This window comes from Tachypleus tridentatus, chromosome 6, assembly GCF_004210375.1.
Source record: "Tachypleus tridentatus isolate NWPU-2018 chromosome 6, ASM421037v1, whole genome shotgun sequence".
Lineage (NCBI taxonomy): Eukaryota > Metazoa > Arthropoda > Merostomata > Xiphosura > Limulidae > Tachypleus > Tachypleus tridentatus.
The window spans coordinates 117,558,009-117,577,825 of NC_134830.1; the positions used below are offsets into that span (position 1 = coordinate 117,558,009).

A 19,817-nucleotide genomic window follows, 5' to 3' on the forward strand; every position below is an offset into this window, starting at 1 on the left:
CCATTGACGACTTCGACTAATTTTTTATTTTGAAATTGGTATTTTGTTATATCGTATACATTTAACTTTTGACCATTTCACACAATTTTAAACTAGAAAGAAGACAAAAACATTTATTGTATTCTTGGAAATTAAGATAACATATAATATAATATTATATATTGACTAATATTATATTTGTTTATAATTAAAATGTTTTTAATTCAAAAATGATTTCTCATAAAAATGATCTGAAATGAACAACTCATATATATTAGAGGCCGCCACAATAACAAAAAGGTGGTGATGGCGTCTGAGAACATTGATGTAATCGGTTTGAAAGAAGAGTGGAATCAACTTAACGAAGATTTTAAGGAACTTGAGGTTTGTTAATAATTAGGATAATGAGTATTTTTATAATGTCTACTCTCGCAACTGATTATTTCGTGAGAATTTAAATAAAATGTGTGTTAAGTGTCGCACCTAGCTTACAAAGTTACAATATGATTAGTATTAAGCCTGACATAATAGTATCCAAGACTATGGACATTTTATTATACTTAACAGTGACAGTTACACGTAGTACTAATTGTATTAATTAATGAACTTGTGTAAAATACAACCGAAGTGAATATGTTTAAAGTAACTCTGAACCCGCTCTACAGCTAGTAATTAAAATGTTTTGCATGAATGGAGTTGGTTTTAACAGATTAAAAATAAAATAGTTGTAACTTAGAGAAAACGTACTTACCCTGTTATTGTGAATACCTGAGCCCTAACTGACTTTGAATAATGCATTAGGGTATAATAATTCAACTTCACATCTTGTGATAATTTGTTGATTTGAACAAACTGAATTTCTTTGTATTTGACAAAGAAATAATGGCTATAGTTTATGAATTTTACTTTTATAGTACATCTTTCATCTCAGAGAATGTTTATGGTTAAAATTAAAACAACAAAGAACAGTGATTCTCTAATGATAAACAATCACTGAAAAGACAACTTAAGTATTGTATTAACCCTTTCTCTACAGACTTGGTATAGCACACGAGTTTGTCTACACATACCCACATGTTAATTATTTAAGTATTCATAAAATTTGGTAGACTTAGTAAAGGTTACAAGTATTTTCTTTACAAAAAAAAATCAGTTTTTTAGCAAAATATTTTTACTAAAGATTTGTTTGTGAAAATAGTCCAGTTCAAAACTAGTCTGAGTGGAAAGTGATTTCATTATTTGCATAATCTCTAAAACTTTATAAATATATTTCAACCATTATTTTGAATAAGACTTTATGTTATTTTCTATACTCTATGTGGAATCTGTCACTTCATCAATCTCATAACCGTCATAAAAACTATGAAGTAAATATAAATTGTTCTTTTCATGCTATATATTATAACAAGGAAATAAAAACATATAGTCTAAGTAGCTTAAATCTCATAACACTATATACATGTTTTATTATTATATTGACTTTCCAGTCATGCATAGATAACATTACATAACTTGTATTGATGTGGTGCATGTGCACTCATATTACATATCTAATAGTATGAAACTGACATTTAGTATTCACTATCTTGGCTGTATTTTAGAGGACTAGTATTTTGTAATATAGTCACATTTCAATTATTATACATTATATATATGTATACATATTATTACTAATTAGAAATAAATTATTAAACTTATTTTTTTAAAATATAGAACAATAAATCTAGAAGTAAAGCAAACCATTATCTCTTCTCACTATGACCCTTTAACTCTTTTACTGCTGAACATTGGTTGTTAAAGCCTTTTAAAATTTTGCATGTGGAGGATACGAAACTTTTTTTTTATTTTAAGGTTTTATATATACAGTTGAATAACCAAAAAATCATAAATACCTACACTGAGACCACAGAATTCCAGTATAAATTATTAAGCTTAGTAACTAATATATTTATATTTTAAAAAATATTAAACTTTGAGCAGACTGAAGATATAATCTACCTCCACGAAGCTTTGGTTCAAAAGAATATGCTAGCCTTTACACATATTAAAATGGCTGAGAAAACCATGATTGTGACGTTCAAAGCTGTCAATTGGTTATTTACGTCATATACTGTAGTGAGAGTATATAAGGGACAGTTTCAAAAAATGGAAAGAGTTGAATGGGACCACTGTGTTTGATTGGGTGCATAAGCCATATCTTAGTAAAATAAAAAGATATGAAGTTCTAATTTTCGATTCTAGCTTAATAATATTAGTAATTTAAGTCTTGGCATGGCCAGATAGTTAAGGCACTCAACTCGTTATCTGGGGGTCATGGGTTCAGTGTCCATCAACCAAACATACTCGCCCTTTCAGTCTCGGGGTCATTATAATGTTACAGTTAGTCCCACTATTCATTGATAAAAGAGTATCTCAAGAGTTGGCAATGGGTGGTGATGATTAGCTGCCTTCCCTCTAGTCTTATATTGCTAAATTAGGGATGACTAGTGCAGAAAGCCATCAAGTAACTTTGCATGAAATTCAGAACAAACCAAACCATCTAATTTTAAGCAATGCTGCATTCAACATACCACAGGACTCACTAAAATCTGTATTTAGATGTGTTATTTTAATGTTCACTTTTAAATTAAGAAAATAACTCATATCCAAGATTAAAGTTTGAACTATTCTTTGATTCCAAAGTTATTGACATCATGAAAGAATAGTTTAATAAAATTTTGAATGCAAGTCAACAAACATAATGACATGGTCTTTAACCTGTTGTGAAAGGTTTAATGCAACCATCCTCCCCCAATGAAGTTGAGAAATTTGGTTTAAAAAAAGAATGGACATTTTCAACCACTATTATTTTTATAAAACTAAGGCTTTTATTTTTAAAATGCAGCCATTACTGCTCATATAGAAAAAAACTTTGTCATCAGTAATTTAAAGCTGATAAAATCATAGTACTTAAGAAGCATTATTTGTAAATTGTGTATATTTTCTTTGGAAACTTTTAAGAGTGAAAATATTGATTTTTTAAGTATTTCATATTCATTAGACAATAAATAAAATGAACATATATTCTAATTTGTTCTGTACATGAATTAATTTGGAATTATATATGTCTACAATTACTTTTGTTATTTTCTTTTTTAGACCACACAAAAGACTTATGGTAAAGCTTTAGATGAACTTGTCAAATTTCAAGTCAAATGTGCCAAAGGAATAAAACACCAGAGATATCGTTTGGAACAGATTTCTCAAAGCCTTAAACAGTGAGTTTCTTCAGTTGTATGTTTTGTTTTGCTATTTTTATGGTTAATTCCACATATTGTGTATGTATTAGAAAGAAGGCTGATAGATACAGAAAAAATAGTTGTTGAGTTACATGTCAAATTTTTACTTAAATTAGTTTATTATGGTTTCTGTTTGTTAGTGATACATCACCATAATTGTACAATAAGCTAGGTTGTGAGGACCTGTGGATATGAGATTTACTGAGGAGGCAAACAATAAAAGCATTATTTCAGTGATCTGACACGCAAACATTTGTGGTTTTATGTATGGAAATCAGACAACAGTTTTTAGTTTAAAATAGTACTTTAGATGACATGTTTATCACCAATAGATGTAATTTGGTTTGAATAAAATAAAAAATATTACAAAAATGGAAATAATTGCTCACTAAAGTAATAGCAAAGCTAACTGGATAATAAACCAACAAAGCAAGATCTAAAAATCCTTCAAATTTCTATAGAGAAATTTGCAAGCCTCTGGAAATTAAGTTTAATCATTCAAGTTTATCATCACTGGAAAGTATACCTTTAGATATACTTGGGTTGCACTAGTTACTAACTTTGAGTTTTATTATTCATTGTGGTTCCTTTTTGGAAAGTTTAATCAACCCTGATACTTATACTCAGTTTTTTTTCTGTTTACAACAAATCACAACTTTTACATTCTTGGACATACACTTCTGTTTAGTAGTACTTCAGTCAAAGATGTCACAAATCAAATTTTATGCCATTACACTATTATTTGGATTCTAAGGAAGGTAGAAATATTTTTGAGATTCTTCCCTATTGTTATAAATGAATGTGCAGTCAGTGCACTTGATTCATTATGCTTCTGACCTTATTCTTCTTAGCATCCTTGGAGAAGCATTTTATACTGGATGTCAACCTATTACAGGTCTAACTGCCATTGCATTTCTTTTGTTCATTCAAGTCAATTTAACAACACCCTTCTGCTCAATGTGTCTTCTATCTACTGTTTTAGATTAATTTAAGGTTACTGAAATTTTAGTGTTCTTTTAACCATGAGACTGTCCTGTTTAACCATTTTATTGCTTTTTTTGTAAGCAGTTCCTGAATGACATAGGTTGAAATTGTCCATTAGAGCGGGGCTAATAATGGTATTTACACACCAGGTGATTGACAGGCTCAGTTTTTACTTGATGAATGAATCAACAGTATTGATTTATACCACCATCATGTTAATAGTTTTCTTTGTTAGCCGTTAAATTCATCTGTAAACTGTATCAGGTGCTTTATCTCAAGTTATTGAACGTTTTCTATAACTTTCATAGAGATGTGATTTAACCTGGAAATAATTTCATAATTCATGGATGAATGGAACTGAAAAGAGTGTTTACAAGAACAAGAAAATCTTAAACCTTAGCTATATATTTATTCTACTATTACACCCTTGTGCAAATTAATTGAAAGAAATGGTCATTTTACAATATTTTCAGCACAGCGGCTGGTGTAGGCTCGCTGGACCCGCTGATTTCCTTTAATAGTCATTTTTTCACAGAGACAGCGTCATTAGCTGTGTATTGCAGTAAGGTCAATCTATTTTTGGGATATATGACGAAATTTTGAAGAATATTACGTCATTTAAAATTGTATTAGAAGGGCAAGGAGACCAGTCAAAAAACTTCTTACCAACTCAATGAAGAAAAAACAGTATCAATGGAGTCTGAAATACAAGAACTGGATGCAAGAACAATGGAGGAAGGTGTTATTCAGTGATGAGAGTCATTTCTTCATACAGGGTCAAAGAAGTCTGCATGTTTGCAGATCTCCAGGTGAGAAACTTTGAGAATCTCACATCAATCACTTTGTAAAACATCCCTTGAAGAAGATGTTTTGGGGCTTTTTCATCTACTATGGCGTTGGAGGCTTACATATCGTAGAAGGTATGATGCAGGGACCACAGTACATCGAAGTTTTGCAGAGAAGAGTCATTCCAGAATTGAAAAAGAGATTTCCAATGGATCTGGCATTTTTCAGCAAGATCTGGCTTCGTGCCACACATCGAAACTTGTGAAGAATTTTATGACTACAACATGAATAAAGGTGCTGGACTGGCCTGGAAACTCTGTAGACTTAAATCCTATTGAAAATCTTTGGGCAATTTGTGAAAAAAGACTTCGGGGAAAAGACTGTACTATGAAAGATAAGCTACTTTAGGCCATAATTGAGGTGTGGTACCGTGATCCAGAAATTAGTAAAGATTGCAGTCAACTCGTGGACTCAATGCCAAAGCAGATTAATTATCTTCTGAAAAATAAAGGCAGTCATATCATGTATTAATTTGTGAGTAGTTTTTGGATTCTCAGAAATAAAACACAAAAAATTGAAAAAAATCATAATTTTCCATCTTGTTTCAGTTAATTTGCTCAAGGGTGTGTGTTATAATATTAGCTGCAGTAATGTTTCGTGTTTACAGTGATGGTGAAATACCAGATAGCATTTTAAAAGTTGTGTAATACTGTAACCAAATTTTCAGTATTTGTTTGTACAAAACAGTATACTTCCACTATAATGCTATAGCATTATAGATTAAAAACATGTTGACCATGTGGTCTTAAAGTAACTTAAATAAGTCAAAGAAGGTTAAAATAATGTTAATATATTCTTATAAATGGTTAGCTCAATCAGGTTATCCAGATATTTCAAAGCTTGTATTTTTATTTCTACTAAAGTGATTGATATGAAAACCAAATTCCAATAAAACACAAAAAATAACTGACAGCACAAAGCTTTAACTGGTTTTAAATAATAAATTATAATTGAATCAATAGCGTGTATTTCTACAGCGTGCATCTGACGTATCAAATTAGAAAAGTTTTGCTGAATGAATTGTATTGTTTAAACATGCTGTTAATTGTTGTAGACATCAGCTGTTTTAATCTGAAAAACAACTTTAAAATCTTTGATGGTAATTAATACAAAATCAGATATAAACACTGACACATGATGTTTCTTTTTGATACTGTCAAAAAGACAATAATGAATTGTCTGAGACATAGCCTGAGGATGTCTGTCTGTTTTTTATTTTATTTTGAAAAAAGAAAAGTTGGGGAAGGTGTGGATGTACCCTAGGTCTGCAGTTACTAATACAACACTGACCTCTCTTTTAGATTCATGTCTGCTTATACAACATTAAAGAATAGTTATTAATTCTTAAAACACATGGGTTTGGACCTCATAACTCATGATTAGTAACTTATCAAATATTCCATAAGTTATTAATTCCTGAAAAAATGGGTAGAGGGAGTTTGGTCCTTGAATTCTTCCCTTAGATCTGCATGTGCTCCTACTATATTGATGAGTGTAGTTATTCAATTATAAATTAGAAACATAAGACACTGCAAAAATCCATCAATTGACACTAACACTTGAGTATCTAGCAGTTGTCAGTGGGTGCTTCCAGCCAGCTACTTTCCTTCTATTTAGCTGTTCAAAACTATATTGCCTTATGCTCAATAACAAACAAGTGTGTAGACAAGTGTAGTATTCTGATTATTTTTGTCGCATTAATCAGTTACTTTTCAAAACACTAACGTGTTATCCTTGCTCATGGGTAATCAGTTATTTTGATTCATTCACTTAGGTATAGTGAAAGTAGGGATGATGTAAAGTTGATCTTTCTTTATTTCATTATTTTCTAACGTAAGATCTAAAAGAGAAAAAACTTCTGTAATTTTACAACTTGGGATATCTTATATCTCATATAAGACTATGACAACCATAGACTATAAGACTGTCAGTTAAATCCATTGTATTTCTTTACATCTGTTTCCCAGACTGGTCTATCTATCTTCTACAACATTTGTTTCCTGCCATTTTCATAACCGTTATTGTATTTTTGCCAGTTTTAGTTGGTTGCACCAGTTTGCTGTTAAATCACTGCTCTAGTTCTGTGTGAAATGTAGTTGTAATGTAAGAGACAAGAGTTTATTTAATATTACATATCTAATGTAAAATGAGACTACCATCTCAATTCAGACTTCTGTTTTCTGTTGTGGCTTATCTTAAAGTTTAAAAGGATGACTTCATAAGCCTCTCTGTGTATCATTGTCATAGTGGTTAACTACAGCCTTTTTACCAATTATCACTTACTCTTTATTAAATAGCATTATTTCTCTGATTTTTGTCACCACATATATGGCTTTAGAAGCAGTTTACTATTTAAGAAAAGTCATTTATGTTATTAAAGTGGAGAATGTTTTATGGCATCATTTGACTCTCAAGCTATGTTATTATGTAAACAAAAACATTATACACTTATTTATTTTTTCAAGAAAATGCAGGGTGTCTGAAAAGTCTGGAACAAAGTTTACAGAATGTGTTTTACATGATGTCCTTCTAATTCAAAGTTAGGATGGATTAACAATAGGATACATTAAAATATTGCATGCTTTAACATTCTTAACCAGTCAAGTATCTGAAATTAAGATAAGCTACAAACCACCTATGGTTCCATGCTTTTTAAACACCCTGTAGTCTCACTGTGACAATTTCTAGTATAATGTGTTGGGTCAACTCAAACAAATGAAGCATAACAATGATATAAGATTTACATCATGATTACTGTCTGTCCCTCTAGTTGATGACTGTGAAATACTATAATAGTGGACTAACTGAGACAAGTACATGTGTCATTTTAAGCAATTTGTTCTAGTTTTTGAAGTAGCATTGCATCTGAGTAAGTGTTAATTTGAATAGAAGATTGTTCATGTAAGCTCTCTACATATGGTGACCAGTAAGCTACCAGATAATTTCACATCCTGTTTTTATAATCAACAAAATTGCTTCTGTTAGAATCAAGCAAGCAAGTGCAGATGACAGAGTGGAACTGCAGGAATTGAACAGAAAGTTAGAATACAGGAAGGAACAATTACATGACTTAGAAGAACAATTACCTAGTAAAAATGGGTAAGTTTTGTATCTGTAGATGTTCCAGTCTACTGGACAAAAGATGTGTGTTTCTCTGTAATGAATTACACTGTTGATCAACCATAATCAGGACATGTACTGAAAATCTTCATTTTTAGATTTCCTCAGATTCCATAAGAGTATTCAATTTGGCAGTAAAATTGGTTTGATTTGAAAATAGCATTTTAACACTTGGGTTTCTTAAGTCAGTGAAAAATATAAGTAAATGAGATTTAATGTAAGCTCACACTTCTGTTATTAACAGAGGACTGTGATTGAGAACAGTATGTAAATGGTCCATTTCTTGTATAATTCAAAACTTTTTTAATATCAATTAAATTTTCCAAAACCTGCTTAAAAATTCCAAATCCATTATGTTCTCCACAACATCTTTGTGCATAATAGTATAAACTAAATGAACTTCAAATGTTATAAATTAATGTTTGTAGATAGCACAAAATACTGCATAGTTTGATTACATGAATTTCTTTTTTTGTTAAATTAACATGTACTTGTATACAGTCAAACATTGAAGAAATATTTGGCAGTATGTGGTTCTGTCATGTAAGAATGAATTTGTAATGTTCTACACTTAATTTAAAGGTTTAAGGTTTAAAGTACTTTCATACTTAATACACTGTGAACCATTATTATTTGGCTGTTATTCATATAGACCTCTCATGAATAATTAAGGGTTAAAAATACCAGTTAATGTTTCATCTGGAGTTGACCTATACGTGTATAATAGTGAACTACTCCTTTGTCGAGTACCTACTGGTTGTTCCTGCTTCAAGGTTAACATAGCATGCACAGGTAGAGATCAAAGTGAACAAACCACAACCTTTTACAGAGTTTTTAGTGGTATATATTTAAGGTCAAAGTTAGCAACTGTTAATTTTACTTTACATCGCTAATTTATCTACATTTTATGGGAGAGGAGAATAAATACCAGATATGACAGACAGGGTTACTAAAAAAAATAGTGCACTTAGCAGCTTCCAGAGGTTGTGGATAAAAATATCTTCATTCTTCACACGAACGTTACCTTGCACTTTGACTGGTCAGAGTTTGTTAGTTTCATCTGATGTTTTGTGTACAATGGATATGTGCATTTTACTTAAAACTTTCTACATTTTGTGCATTTGTATTTCTATTTCTTTCCCAGTAAGGGGTGGTCCAACATTCCAAGTCCATGTATATTTAGTTAAAGGACATAATTTCACTTTCTTTGAAATACATGAAGAATGGCAACTACAATACGAAATTATTTCTCTTTTTTTCCAGGCCTTATCTTCAGGTCATCCTAGGAAGTGTTAATGTGTCTCTTCTCAATAAAGATGACAGGTAACATGAAACTTCTAGATTAAGGTCTCTTTTAGAAATGTGACAGAATTAATTGAATAGCATGTGAGCTTCAACGTATTTCAAATTCTATAAATAAAGTGCAATGTACATTTTTAAAGGAAAAATTCTTATGTTGTAAGAGTATTTTTACTCAAGTTGGTATCAAATCAGTATAGTTGTATAATGTTTTTACTTTCTTTTGGGTTTTGTAACAAGACCCAAAATTTAAGTGCATTCTAAAGATTCACCATTCTTGTTGTGTGTCATCTTAACCAGAATTTAGTGTGTGTGTTTTGTTTTGTTTGTTTTATTATTATTATTAAGAGTGGGTTATAAGTGATAAGTATTTGTAAATTATTATGATTAGAGGTTTTTGTTATTGAAATTCCAACTGTGCCAGCCATCCAGATGTAAAAATTCTTCACTTATTAAAAAAGAAAGAAAGAAAAATACCAGCAAACCCCAAATTAATTGGGATTAAGGTCACAATGGTATGGGTGGGTAAGTTTTATGAAAACTATAATCATGATATGTGGGCACTAAGATTTGTAAAATATCAATATATATGCATACATATATTCTGTTTTGTATATTTTTATTAAAAGTTTGTGAAATAAGTTCATGCCTAAGTTTCGTATGCAAACAAAAATGGGCTGATTCTATAAAAATAGCCCCGGGACATCAAGCATGCTAGCCCCTTATTGATGTATGATGTGCAAACTGTTTATACAGGGGTGAAAATCTACTGGAACTTATTTTTTAAGGTGGTACTACTACTGGGACTTATTTGTACTGCTTGTTCCAGGTGCACGTGTTTCGCTGTTCCGTCGAAAAGCATTTATTTGTTGTTACTCAAATTTCATTTTTTTTATATTTATACATTTTTGTTTATCAAAAACAGGCTGTCACTTCACCCAACTGAGCACCTCTCTTTATTTTGAGAACTTCAAAGTTCATATGAACTTTGTATCATATATACATTATATGATAATGTATATATCATATAAAACTTAATATACCACTAGTACTCTTCCTGCAGCAATAAAAATAGAACTCTTAATATGTGTATGTTTATGGGATGTTTTGTAGTTCTGCTCTGGTTAAATGATGGTATCTTAAAAATACAACAAATGTTTATAATTATTTTAGTAATGAAAATTTTTTTCAGGTTCAAGTACAAGGATGAATATGAACAGTTTAAGTTGGTTGTGACAACAGTTATTCTTGTATTATCTTTTATATCTATTGCTGTTTATTATAGGTAAGTTTTGTTTAATAATTTTCACACACTTGCATTGTTAACTCGTAACAATAACTTCTATGTTTCGGCATGATCGTTAAAAAATATTTGTAACTTTTGAAGTCTACTGATCGTAATGTTGATTATGAACTTGATGCTGTTGTTTGAACAAGGTCACAGTCTCAAGTTTAACTTTGTTTATATGTCAAGTAGTCAAAGAGAGTTAATAAATAGCACTGATTTTTTTTTTAATTATTGTTTGATTTACTTTTTCCTGTTCACTCACAAATTATTCTGAAAGTACATACATTATGGCCTGGTACTGCTGTATTTTGACAGTAAAAGTTTTCATTTCAGAGTTTTTGATTCCATCCTTCACTTTCTCCTAGTTTGGTACTACTGTACTTTGACGATAAGAGAAAGCATTCTTGTTATTAATGGATCAAGGTAAGTTATCTGGACTACAGAATTTTTCAGTACAAGATAGCAGTTGAAAAATTAGTTTATTTAAATCTAAAATACAGTTTTATTTATTTACCCTTGATACTTATGGCAGGGGTCCATGACAGTTTTTAGTTTGTTTTTTGTGGCATATTATCAAAGTCATCATAGTCTGCATGTGACAGTAACTTAAACTCTTAACATTGTAACTGATAGTCTGGTGCAAAGTATGGTTTTATTCATGTAATAATTCACTGTTTTCTATATAAGTGAACTACAACTCTGAGCTCTCTGAAGCATATTACCCTCAAGCTATGGGTCGAAAATCTCTGACTTCAAATATAATTGGTATAAATAACATGCAATCTTTCTGATTTATTTCAGGATGAAAGGATGGTGGAGAACCAACCATTTTCTCACGACTCTTCAAGCAGGTGTCATTATTGTTTGGTGAGCTCTTGTAAACTCTGTATGTTGTGAATATGGGATATTTTTAATTAAAATTAATTAAGATTAGCTTTTATTTTATTTGTCTTGGAAGAAGCTAATTGTTATAATCTAAACTACGAAAGAAACATTAGCTTACATTTCCTTTCGTGTTTATTTCCATAACCTTATCATTTCATTATTTTTATCACTTGTTTCTTTCTGTTCATAAACACGTTTGGTTGATAAAATAAAAGAACTAGTCTACGTCAATAAATCCAGGTTAGTTAAATGAAAAACAGTCGAATAGTTGAAGCTTATTAGATATCAGTATGTAAATATTTTTACAACATATCCACAGTATTACATTTTGCAATATATTATAAAATCGTATGCTGTTAGAACAATTTCAAAAGTTACATCCTTAACATTTATTTTTTTAAAAAACCAGATAAATATGAATATAACTTTTTATATGGATGTGTTTAAATGTAAGATATGCCATCCAAAATAAATTGTTAGATTGTGTATAGAGCAATGAGTTCAATATTGTTTAGTATAGAAATTTCACTTTATAAAAAAAATGCCAACTTTGTTTCTTGAGTAGATGAATTTTGAAATAATTTAAATATACTAAACTGGTGGAAAGTTATGAAATATTACTGGGATTACAGCTAAATGGACAGTTATCAATGAAGGCAGTGGGCACTCAACTAATTCAGAGCATTTTAGTTATTGTAAGTTAGTTTTGTGGTCTACTGAGCGTTTTTTGTCAGACTGATGTTTAAAAGGTTGTTTTCAGTTATTTATTAGGTTAAAATTAATTTACTCCTGTTTCATATAGTTAACAATTTTTATCTGACATTTTTAATATTAAACTACCAAAGAAACAAGCGTGCACTGAACTAGAGTCATAAGCTTTAAATTTTTTCTTCTCTCTGTCTCTGTAAATATTAGATACATCTAGTTTGAGTTTGGGTGTTATTGCTTTGGCAGTTTCACTTCACAAAGTGATTAACAGAAGATAGTTATGACGTTTTTACTATGGTAGCACACAATACTGTTTATTGTTCAGCAGGTCAAAATGATAAAGATTTCTAATGTGTTTTGAAACACATAGTATTCATCCTACACACTTTAATTGATATTTTGGTTGGGATGGCTATATACCTTAACTGTTTATGAAATTCCACTTCAGTATTGAGTATGGTTGTTGATAAGGTCCTTTTTCAGAGTATCTTTAGTATATCAACAACAACCCATACCTACTTTAAGGACCTGAATTCTGCAGGTGTTCAGCCATCCCATTTGTTTAATATGCTTAAAAGACCTGAAGTCTATGAACATTCAAACCTTCCCATTTCTTCAACCCTATTCAGAATACACTATAACTCCTTTTGAAAATAATCTGACAAATAATAGTTCTAATTGATCCAAAAATCATGTTTTGATTTTTTTCTTTTCTAGGCCTTCTGGAGCAGTATACCAGACATTTCGGAAACAATTCATACTTTTCACTCTTTACTCAAGTAAGTTGTGTTTCAAGATAAAAATAAAAATAATACACTTACTTAGACTAAATAAAACATGAAGTGTAGAAGGAGACATCTCATACCTGTTTCAGTTTTAATTGAATTCAAATAATTTTATGAATGAATAATAAATCTGTGACTTTTACTTTGAATATTTTCTTGTTAATTTCATTTATTTGAAAATGTTTCTGTTAATCTGAAGTGAACACACATTGATTTATTTCAGGTTTCCTTCAGATATTACAGTTTTTCTATCAAAGAGGTTGTCTCTACAGGCTGCGTGCTTTAGGAAAACGTTACAACATGGATATAACTATAGGTAAAGAAGTATTACAATCCTGTCGATATAACTATAGGTAAAGAAGTATTACAATCCTGTCGATATAACTATAGGTAAAGAAGTATTACAATCCTGTCGATATAACTATAGGTAAAGAAGTATTACAATCCTGTCGATATAACTATAGGTAAAGAAGTATTACAATCCTGTCGATATAACTATAGGTAAAGAAGTATTACAATCCTGTCGATATAACTATAGGTAAAGAAGTATTACAATCCTGTCGATATAACTATAGGTAAAGAAGTATTACAATCCTGTCGATATAACTATAGGTAAAGAAGTATTACAATCCTGTCAGTCAATTTTGATTAACTTTTACCAGTACTAGATATTTTAAAATAATTTTACTTACTAATCTCAAGGTGCTTGTGCTTATTCAAAGAAAACTTGCAGCATGAAAAAATATGAATAAATCCAACTTTCATTTTTCATCACCAGGTAATCATGGGTGACTTCATGTGAGTTTAATAACTCTTTATTAACTGTGACACCAAACTCTGTACACATGGAACTATATTTAGTATTATAATCATGCAACATGCATTCTGGTGTAAGTAGTTTACCTTGTATTGTGTAGCACTGAAAACATTTTTCACTCATGGAACTATATTCTGGAATATTTATATTATCCTGCAGTTGCACATGCTATAAGTGTTAAACAATTAAAAGGAGAGAGTGAACATGCTAATAAGTAAGTTAGATAAAGTGCCAGTAGAGGGTTGGAAAAAGGGGATTCATACCTCAACTTGCACACATAACAGAAGTAGTTCTTTCTTTGGACAGTTGTAGAGTTTATGTCCTCAATTCAGAGATGATTTTACTCTGACAGTGAACACTAAGGTCATCAGTGGTGTGATCAGTCACTGGATGTGTTTACTGAATTTTTCTTCCTTATATTCCTATAGTTTTATTTATTCTATTGTTCAGGCAGTAAGACTACACAAGTACTATGTTTTTACAGAGGGATTTCATTCCTGGATGTGGAGAGGTCTTAGCTTTCTGCTACCATTCCTCTATTTTGGCTATGTAAGTAGAATATTTATTTAAAAGTTTGAACTTGGATAGAGTTTGTCAAGTGTACTGATTAATAACTGAAGTAATAACTGTGAAGTAAATCTTATATTTAAAAGTTATTAATGTACAGTAAGTTATTTAAAATAAGTGTCAGTTTAGCTATTATTTCAACTACTCCTAAAATTGAGAAGTTTTTGTGAAAAGTGAGCGTTTCATAAGTACATTTTAATACCCCAAATAGTAAAATTATCAAAATAGGTTTTTGTATTGTAGGTGTAAACAAATCTATTACTAAACAGAGTTGAATAATTGTTTTCTTAGGCATTCCAACTATACAATGCTTATACATTATACCAACTGAGTAAAAGTCCAGAATGTGCTGAAATATGGCAGGTCAGTAAGTCACAGTTTTCCACAAGCTTCTATTTAGGAAATACATATATAACAAGTTTAAAAGAACTGTATTACATCTAAGAACTAAAACAAAATTAAATTGACAGCAAAATATTCACTTGAGTATAATAAGAACAAATAGTTATAAATTGTAGAAGAAAAAGAATTATTGATTGTCTATTTTCCATGAATTTGGTAAAGGCTTCCACAGTGCTTAAAAGTTAAATGAAAGTAATGTAACAGATTGTGATTCATTATATAGGTCCCAGTGACGGCATTCAGCTATCTAGTTTTGTTTCTTGGAAATGCCCTCACCACTTCTCTAGTTATCCAGCAGAAGCTAAAAGAAACCTTGCCATACAAACAACTAATCAACAAATAGAGTTAATTTATAACATAGGAGTGAAATGGAAGTGAAATTAAAGCTCTGAGTGCTTTATTGTAAGTCAGTATGATACAAAATTATGGTCATATTCACCTTGGTTTTGTATACAGATATATGCACAAAATGCTTTTGTTAGACTATTTGACAACTGTTAAATACGAAAAATTCATTTAACGTCTGTTGAATCAAAACGTAACGAACAGAAGATTTTTCAAATAAAATTTATAACTTGCAAATCCTATAGGTGCATAAATATAAGATCACAAAATACTTTTTTTGTGAAAGTTACAATTAGAGTTCAATACAGTTATCACACTTGAAGCTTGAAGACAACAACGATGTATTTTGAATGATCTATAGTTAATGAAATAAAGATACTTAAGTTATGTCAGGTAATGTAATATCCTAGTATATCTACCTAAGAATTGAGTAATGCCAGCTAAGAATTATGAAAAAAACACCAAATGAAGTTTAATGTATCTTAAGATGTAATTCACATTAGATGTGTATTTAAGAAAAGAAAAAAAACACCATTTCTCAGGAAATAACATAATAAAATCCCAGAGCTTTTGTACTAAAACAAAACTATTCCTCTACTAAATAAACAAATAAAATAAAATAATGGAAAAGTACAATTTGAAGATTGTTATTATTAGTTGTTGTTGTTTTTTTCAACTGTGATTCCAAACAAAGATAGAGAATAAATAAAGCCATGTTTTAAAGTGATGAAGTAACTAGTGGTTTTATTGTTTAGAATTATTCTAATTAAAATAATGTAGCTATTGAAATGTTTTTTGCTTTTCCTTTAAATTGTTTTATATTAAATGGAACAGGAATCTTTAATCATGTGAGGGCAAAATAAAACCATTATACGTTTGGAAATAATCCCCTTTTAAATACGTAGTAAATTGTCTAAACATTTATAAAAACATGTAGGAACAGGAAATGTAAGTATATTTTCGGTCTTTCCTTTTATATAGAACTTTTTTTTTTCTGAGTCATTTACAAGAAACGCATGACATTAAAAGTTTGTACGTAATAGTGATGGTAAACTAGTGCCATCTTTTGAACAATTGCAGAATGTTCAGATACGATAAAATTCATTGCTGAAATAAACGGATTTAAAACTTCCTACTTAAGAGCATGTGAAAACGGAAAATATTTTGTTCGAAAGAAGTAAATATTGCTTACTTTAGTTTTATGTTTCAGTTTCATATTTTGTAATGTTAATACTGACTCTATAAAACATATTGATTTATTTAGCAGGTTTCCTGTTTAAATCGGTTCAAACTGGCAGATAAAAATTATTTTTAGATCGTATACTGGAAAATCGTGAACTGGTACGCCCTTAGGCTACACATACAGAGAAATATTTAAAAAAAAAATAAACGCGTGCGTATTATTTATATTGATAAAGTTTACTTATTGCAGAGTTCTTAGTTTACATTTTACTCTATCAATAATCGTTTATTATGACCCATGGGTAATTAGAATTAACAGAATAATAAATTAATTGTCACCCAACCCTGTAATCTTTAGCTGTTAAATAGGGAAGGAGTTATAAGGACCTTCTTAGGAATTTATTAGTTTTTTAATATAATTTTCGAGGGCTCGGCATGGCCAGATGGTTAAGGTGCTCGAATCGTAATCTGAGGGTCGCAAGTTTGAATTCCTGTCGCACCAAACACCTTTCAGTCGTGGGATTAAGTGGATGACACTTAATCCTGTTACTCTGTTCAAAGTTGAATAGAACCTTTGTTGGTGTTGCTAACTGACTGCCTTTTATCGTGCCAGAACTTTAGCATTGAGAACGACAATTCCTAAACCCCAAGGATCTATGACCCGGCCGTTTAGTCTACGTGTGAATAAGATGACGTTCATATTCAAAATATCAGTGAATGCCATTTCTAGTTTCGTATCTACTACTCTGGCCGGTAGATAGCCCGTTGTGACTTTGCGATAAGAAAAACACACACTACTCTGGCACAACGAAAAGATGGTATTTCTGGATTAGTTGTGGGTCCCTCAAATTTAAGGTGATATGAATGAATTTTTTATGTATATTTGCTTGAAGTGGTTGTCATAGAAAAACAGAACCGTATCTATATAAACTACTTTCCCGGTCTATGTATCACTCCGTCATTTAAACCTTCAGATTAAGACCTTTTATACCGTTCATCAGAATAGATATATATATATATATATATATATACGGTTGAGCATTTCCGAATTAGTATGTTTATTATTCATGTTGTCAACCGCGAGAATTAATTAGAAAAAAAAATGTTACTCATAACCACGACTTATTCTAGGCCTAAATTGTACTTGTAAACGTACTTTTTGTTGCAAAAACACATTAGAGCTCTTTAAGTATAATGATTTAAAATATTTATTTTCAAATATCCGGGTATTTTCGTAAATATTGGATGAATATGCCAGTCTAATGTGGAACCAATAAAAAGCAACATAGTGACGGTAAAAATGAGACCCGGGTCTCTGCTTTTCTTTTGTTTAGTGGTGTGTGACTTCAAATATTTAGGAATCAATTCCAGTATCGGTTTCTAATATTCGAATAGATCGTGAAAATCGACTCCAGTGTATTGATAAATAATATCTAACTAGTTACCAAGAACATTTCCTTCAAAAGGGGTATACCAGGTTACCGTGGGTCACAAGTTGCTGAACTAAATTTATTTTTTGCACTATTCTAATTTGTGGTTTCAGTTGTACGATTAGGGTCAACATGTATCACAGCAGATATTAATAAGAATAACAATAAGTGTTGGAAGCCTTGAGATAAACACAATATTACATGAGACAAATATCTAATCTTCTAATAAAATTTCTCGTCACTATCACAATTTTTTAAAAAATCGCGCTTCGCACTTTCGGGCCGTGGGTACGTTATAAGAGTGACGGTCAAATTCCATTGTTCCGGCATATTAGCTCTCATATAATGTGTAGTTTTATAAAATGACTACTCGGAACATGACAGGATAGCATGGGGTTATGAGTGTATGAAAAGTGGGAACAAAATATATTGACTATGCATAACGTTTCGGGAAACAAAAAATCTCCCAGTGAAACAGCGTTATGTCTGTGGACTTGTATCGCTAGAAATCGGTGAGCAGAGAACAAATAGCCCTTTGTGTTTTTGTGCTTGGCTAGAAACAACGACTCAACAAATATACATATATTATTTTGTAAAATTAAGACCACACTACCTTGGATATGCTAATTGTGAAACGGAATAAGACCACACTATCTGGGATATGCTAATTTTGAAACGGAAGATAACATTAAGATAATGTTACTGTCAAATTTCTCTGGACATTTTATTTGTTCCACAGCGGTATAATTGTGGGCTTACAACGAAACCCGTAGTGAACAGAGCACCTTTTGTCCACAACTACAAACAAAATGGCGTGGTACTTTTGAAACACAATTTTCAACAATCATTAATGTTCAAGGTAATGGTTTTATTATCATTAAAATAAATTGTTCTACTGGCACACGTGTGAGTGCACAAGAATTAAAAAAAGGTGCTTACACGTGGTTAAACTCCATCTGTAATGAATTATTGAAAACTTCAGAAAATTTTGACCCTAGAAGCTAGAGCTAAAATGCCCCTAGTGGCTTATGTCGCAAATATGTACTCTTCTTTCGCTATTCTAATGTTAAAAAACTATTTAACCAGTGGGGCAGATAATATAGATAATAAAACTAAATAATTCAGCTTTAAGTTAAAAGGTTATGCGTTTTCCTGACCTTTGCACTCAAATCGCCAAAACCTAATGAACTTAACGTCACTGACCTTTTCACCAAATATTGTACACACTCTAAGTTTGTTTTTTTATCTCGCACAGGCAGACGAGAAATAAACATCTCTCGTGAGTTGTGATCAATCATAGCATTCAGTTTGATAACGAACACGAGTTGTTTCCTAACTTGAGTTGGTAGAGTTTAAAATGTATACTGGAGACTTATTTTAGTCGAAAATGTTATTTTTTAAGTTAAAGTTATAAACTGCATCTGTTACTAACCCTGACTGTGTGAAGTTAGTCTACAGTCTGTTTCAATTCCTCAAAAACTGTTTTTGATCGTGAATGTATCGAAGTAAAGTTCTTTAGTGCTGCGATTTAAATAACTTCAAAAATCGCTTTTGTCGGTTATTTACTTCCTGCAAACTACATCTGTTTTAAAACGATTTATTTCGAATTTCCTCGACTATTATTTTTTATTTCTATTATTAAAAGTAGTGATGAAGTGCTGGGCTTGGTCTAGTGGTTAACGTGCCAGACAACGATGTCACCGAAGAAGTGGATGACACTTAATCCTGTTACTCTGTTCAAAGTTGAATAGAACCTTTGTTGGTGTTGCTAACTGACTGCCTTTTATCGTGCCAGAACTTTAGCATTGAGAACGACAATCCCTAAACCCCAAGGATCTATGACCCGGCCGTTTAGTCTACGTGTGAATAAGATGACGTTCATATTCAAAATATCAGTGAATG

General features: G+C 30.9%; 1 protein-coding gene across 1 annotated transcript; it reads left to right on the forward strand.

The window, feature by feature from the left end:
* Positions 1-236: 236 nt before the first annotated feature.
* On the forward strand, positions 237-16,034 carry LOC143253399 (transmembrane protein 120 homolog). Its single transcript, XM_076507227.1, has 12 exons — positions 237-363; positions 3,118-3,236; positions 8,073-8,186; positions 9,471-9,530; positions 10,699-10,791; positions 11,128-11,217; positions 11,596-11,661; positions 13,105-13,166; positions 13,396-13,488; positions 14,474-14,538; positions 14,848-14,919; positions 15,182-16,034. Exons 1-12 carry the CDS (start codon positions 286-288, stop codon positions 15,299-15,301), a joined length of 1,032 nt encoding a protein of 343 aa, XP_076363342.1. The 5' UTR covers positions 237-285; the 3' UTR covers positions 15,302-16,034.
* The last annotated feature ends 3,783 nt before the right edge of the window (positions 16,035-19,817 follow it).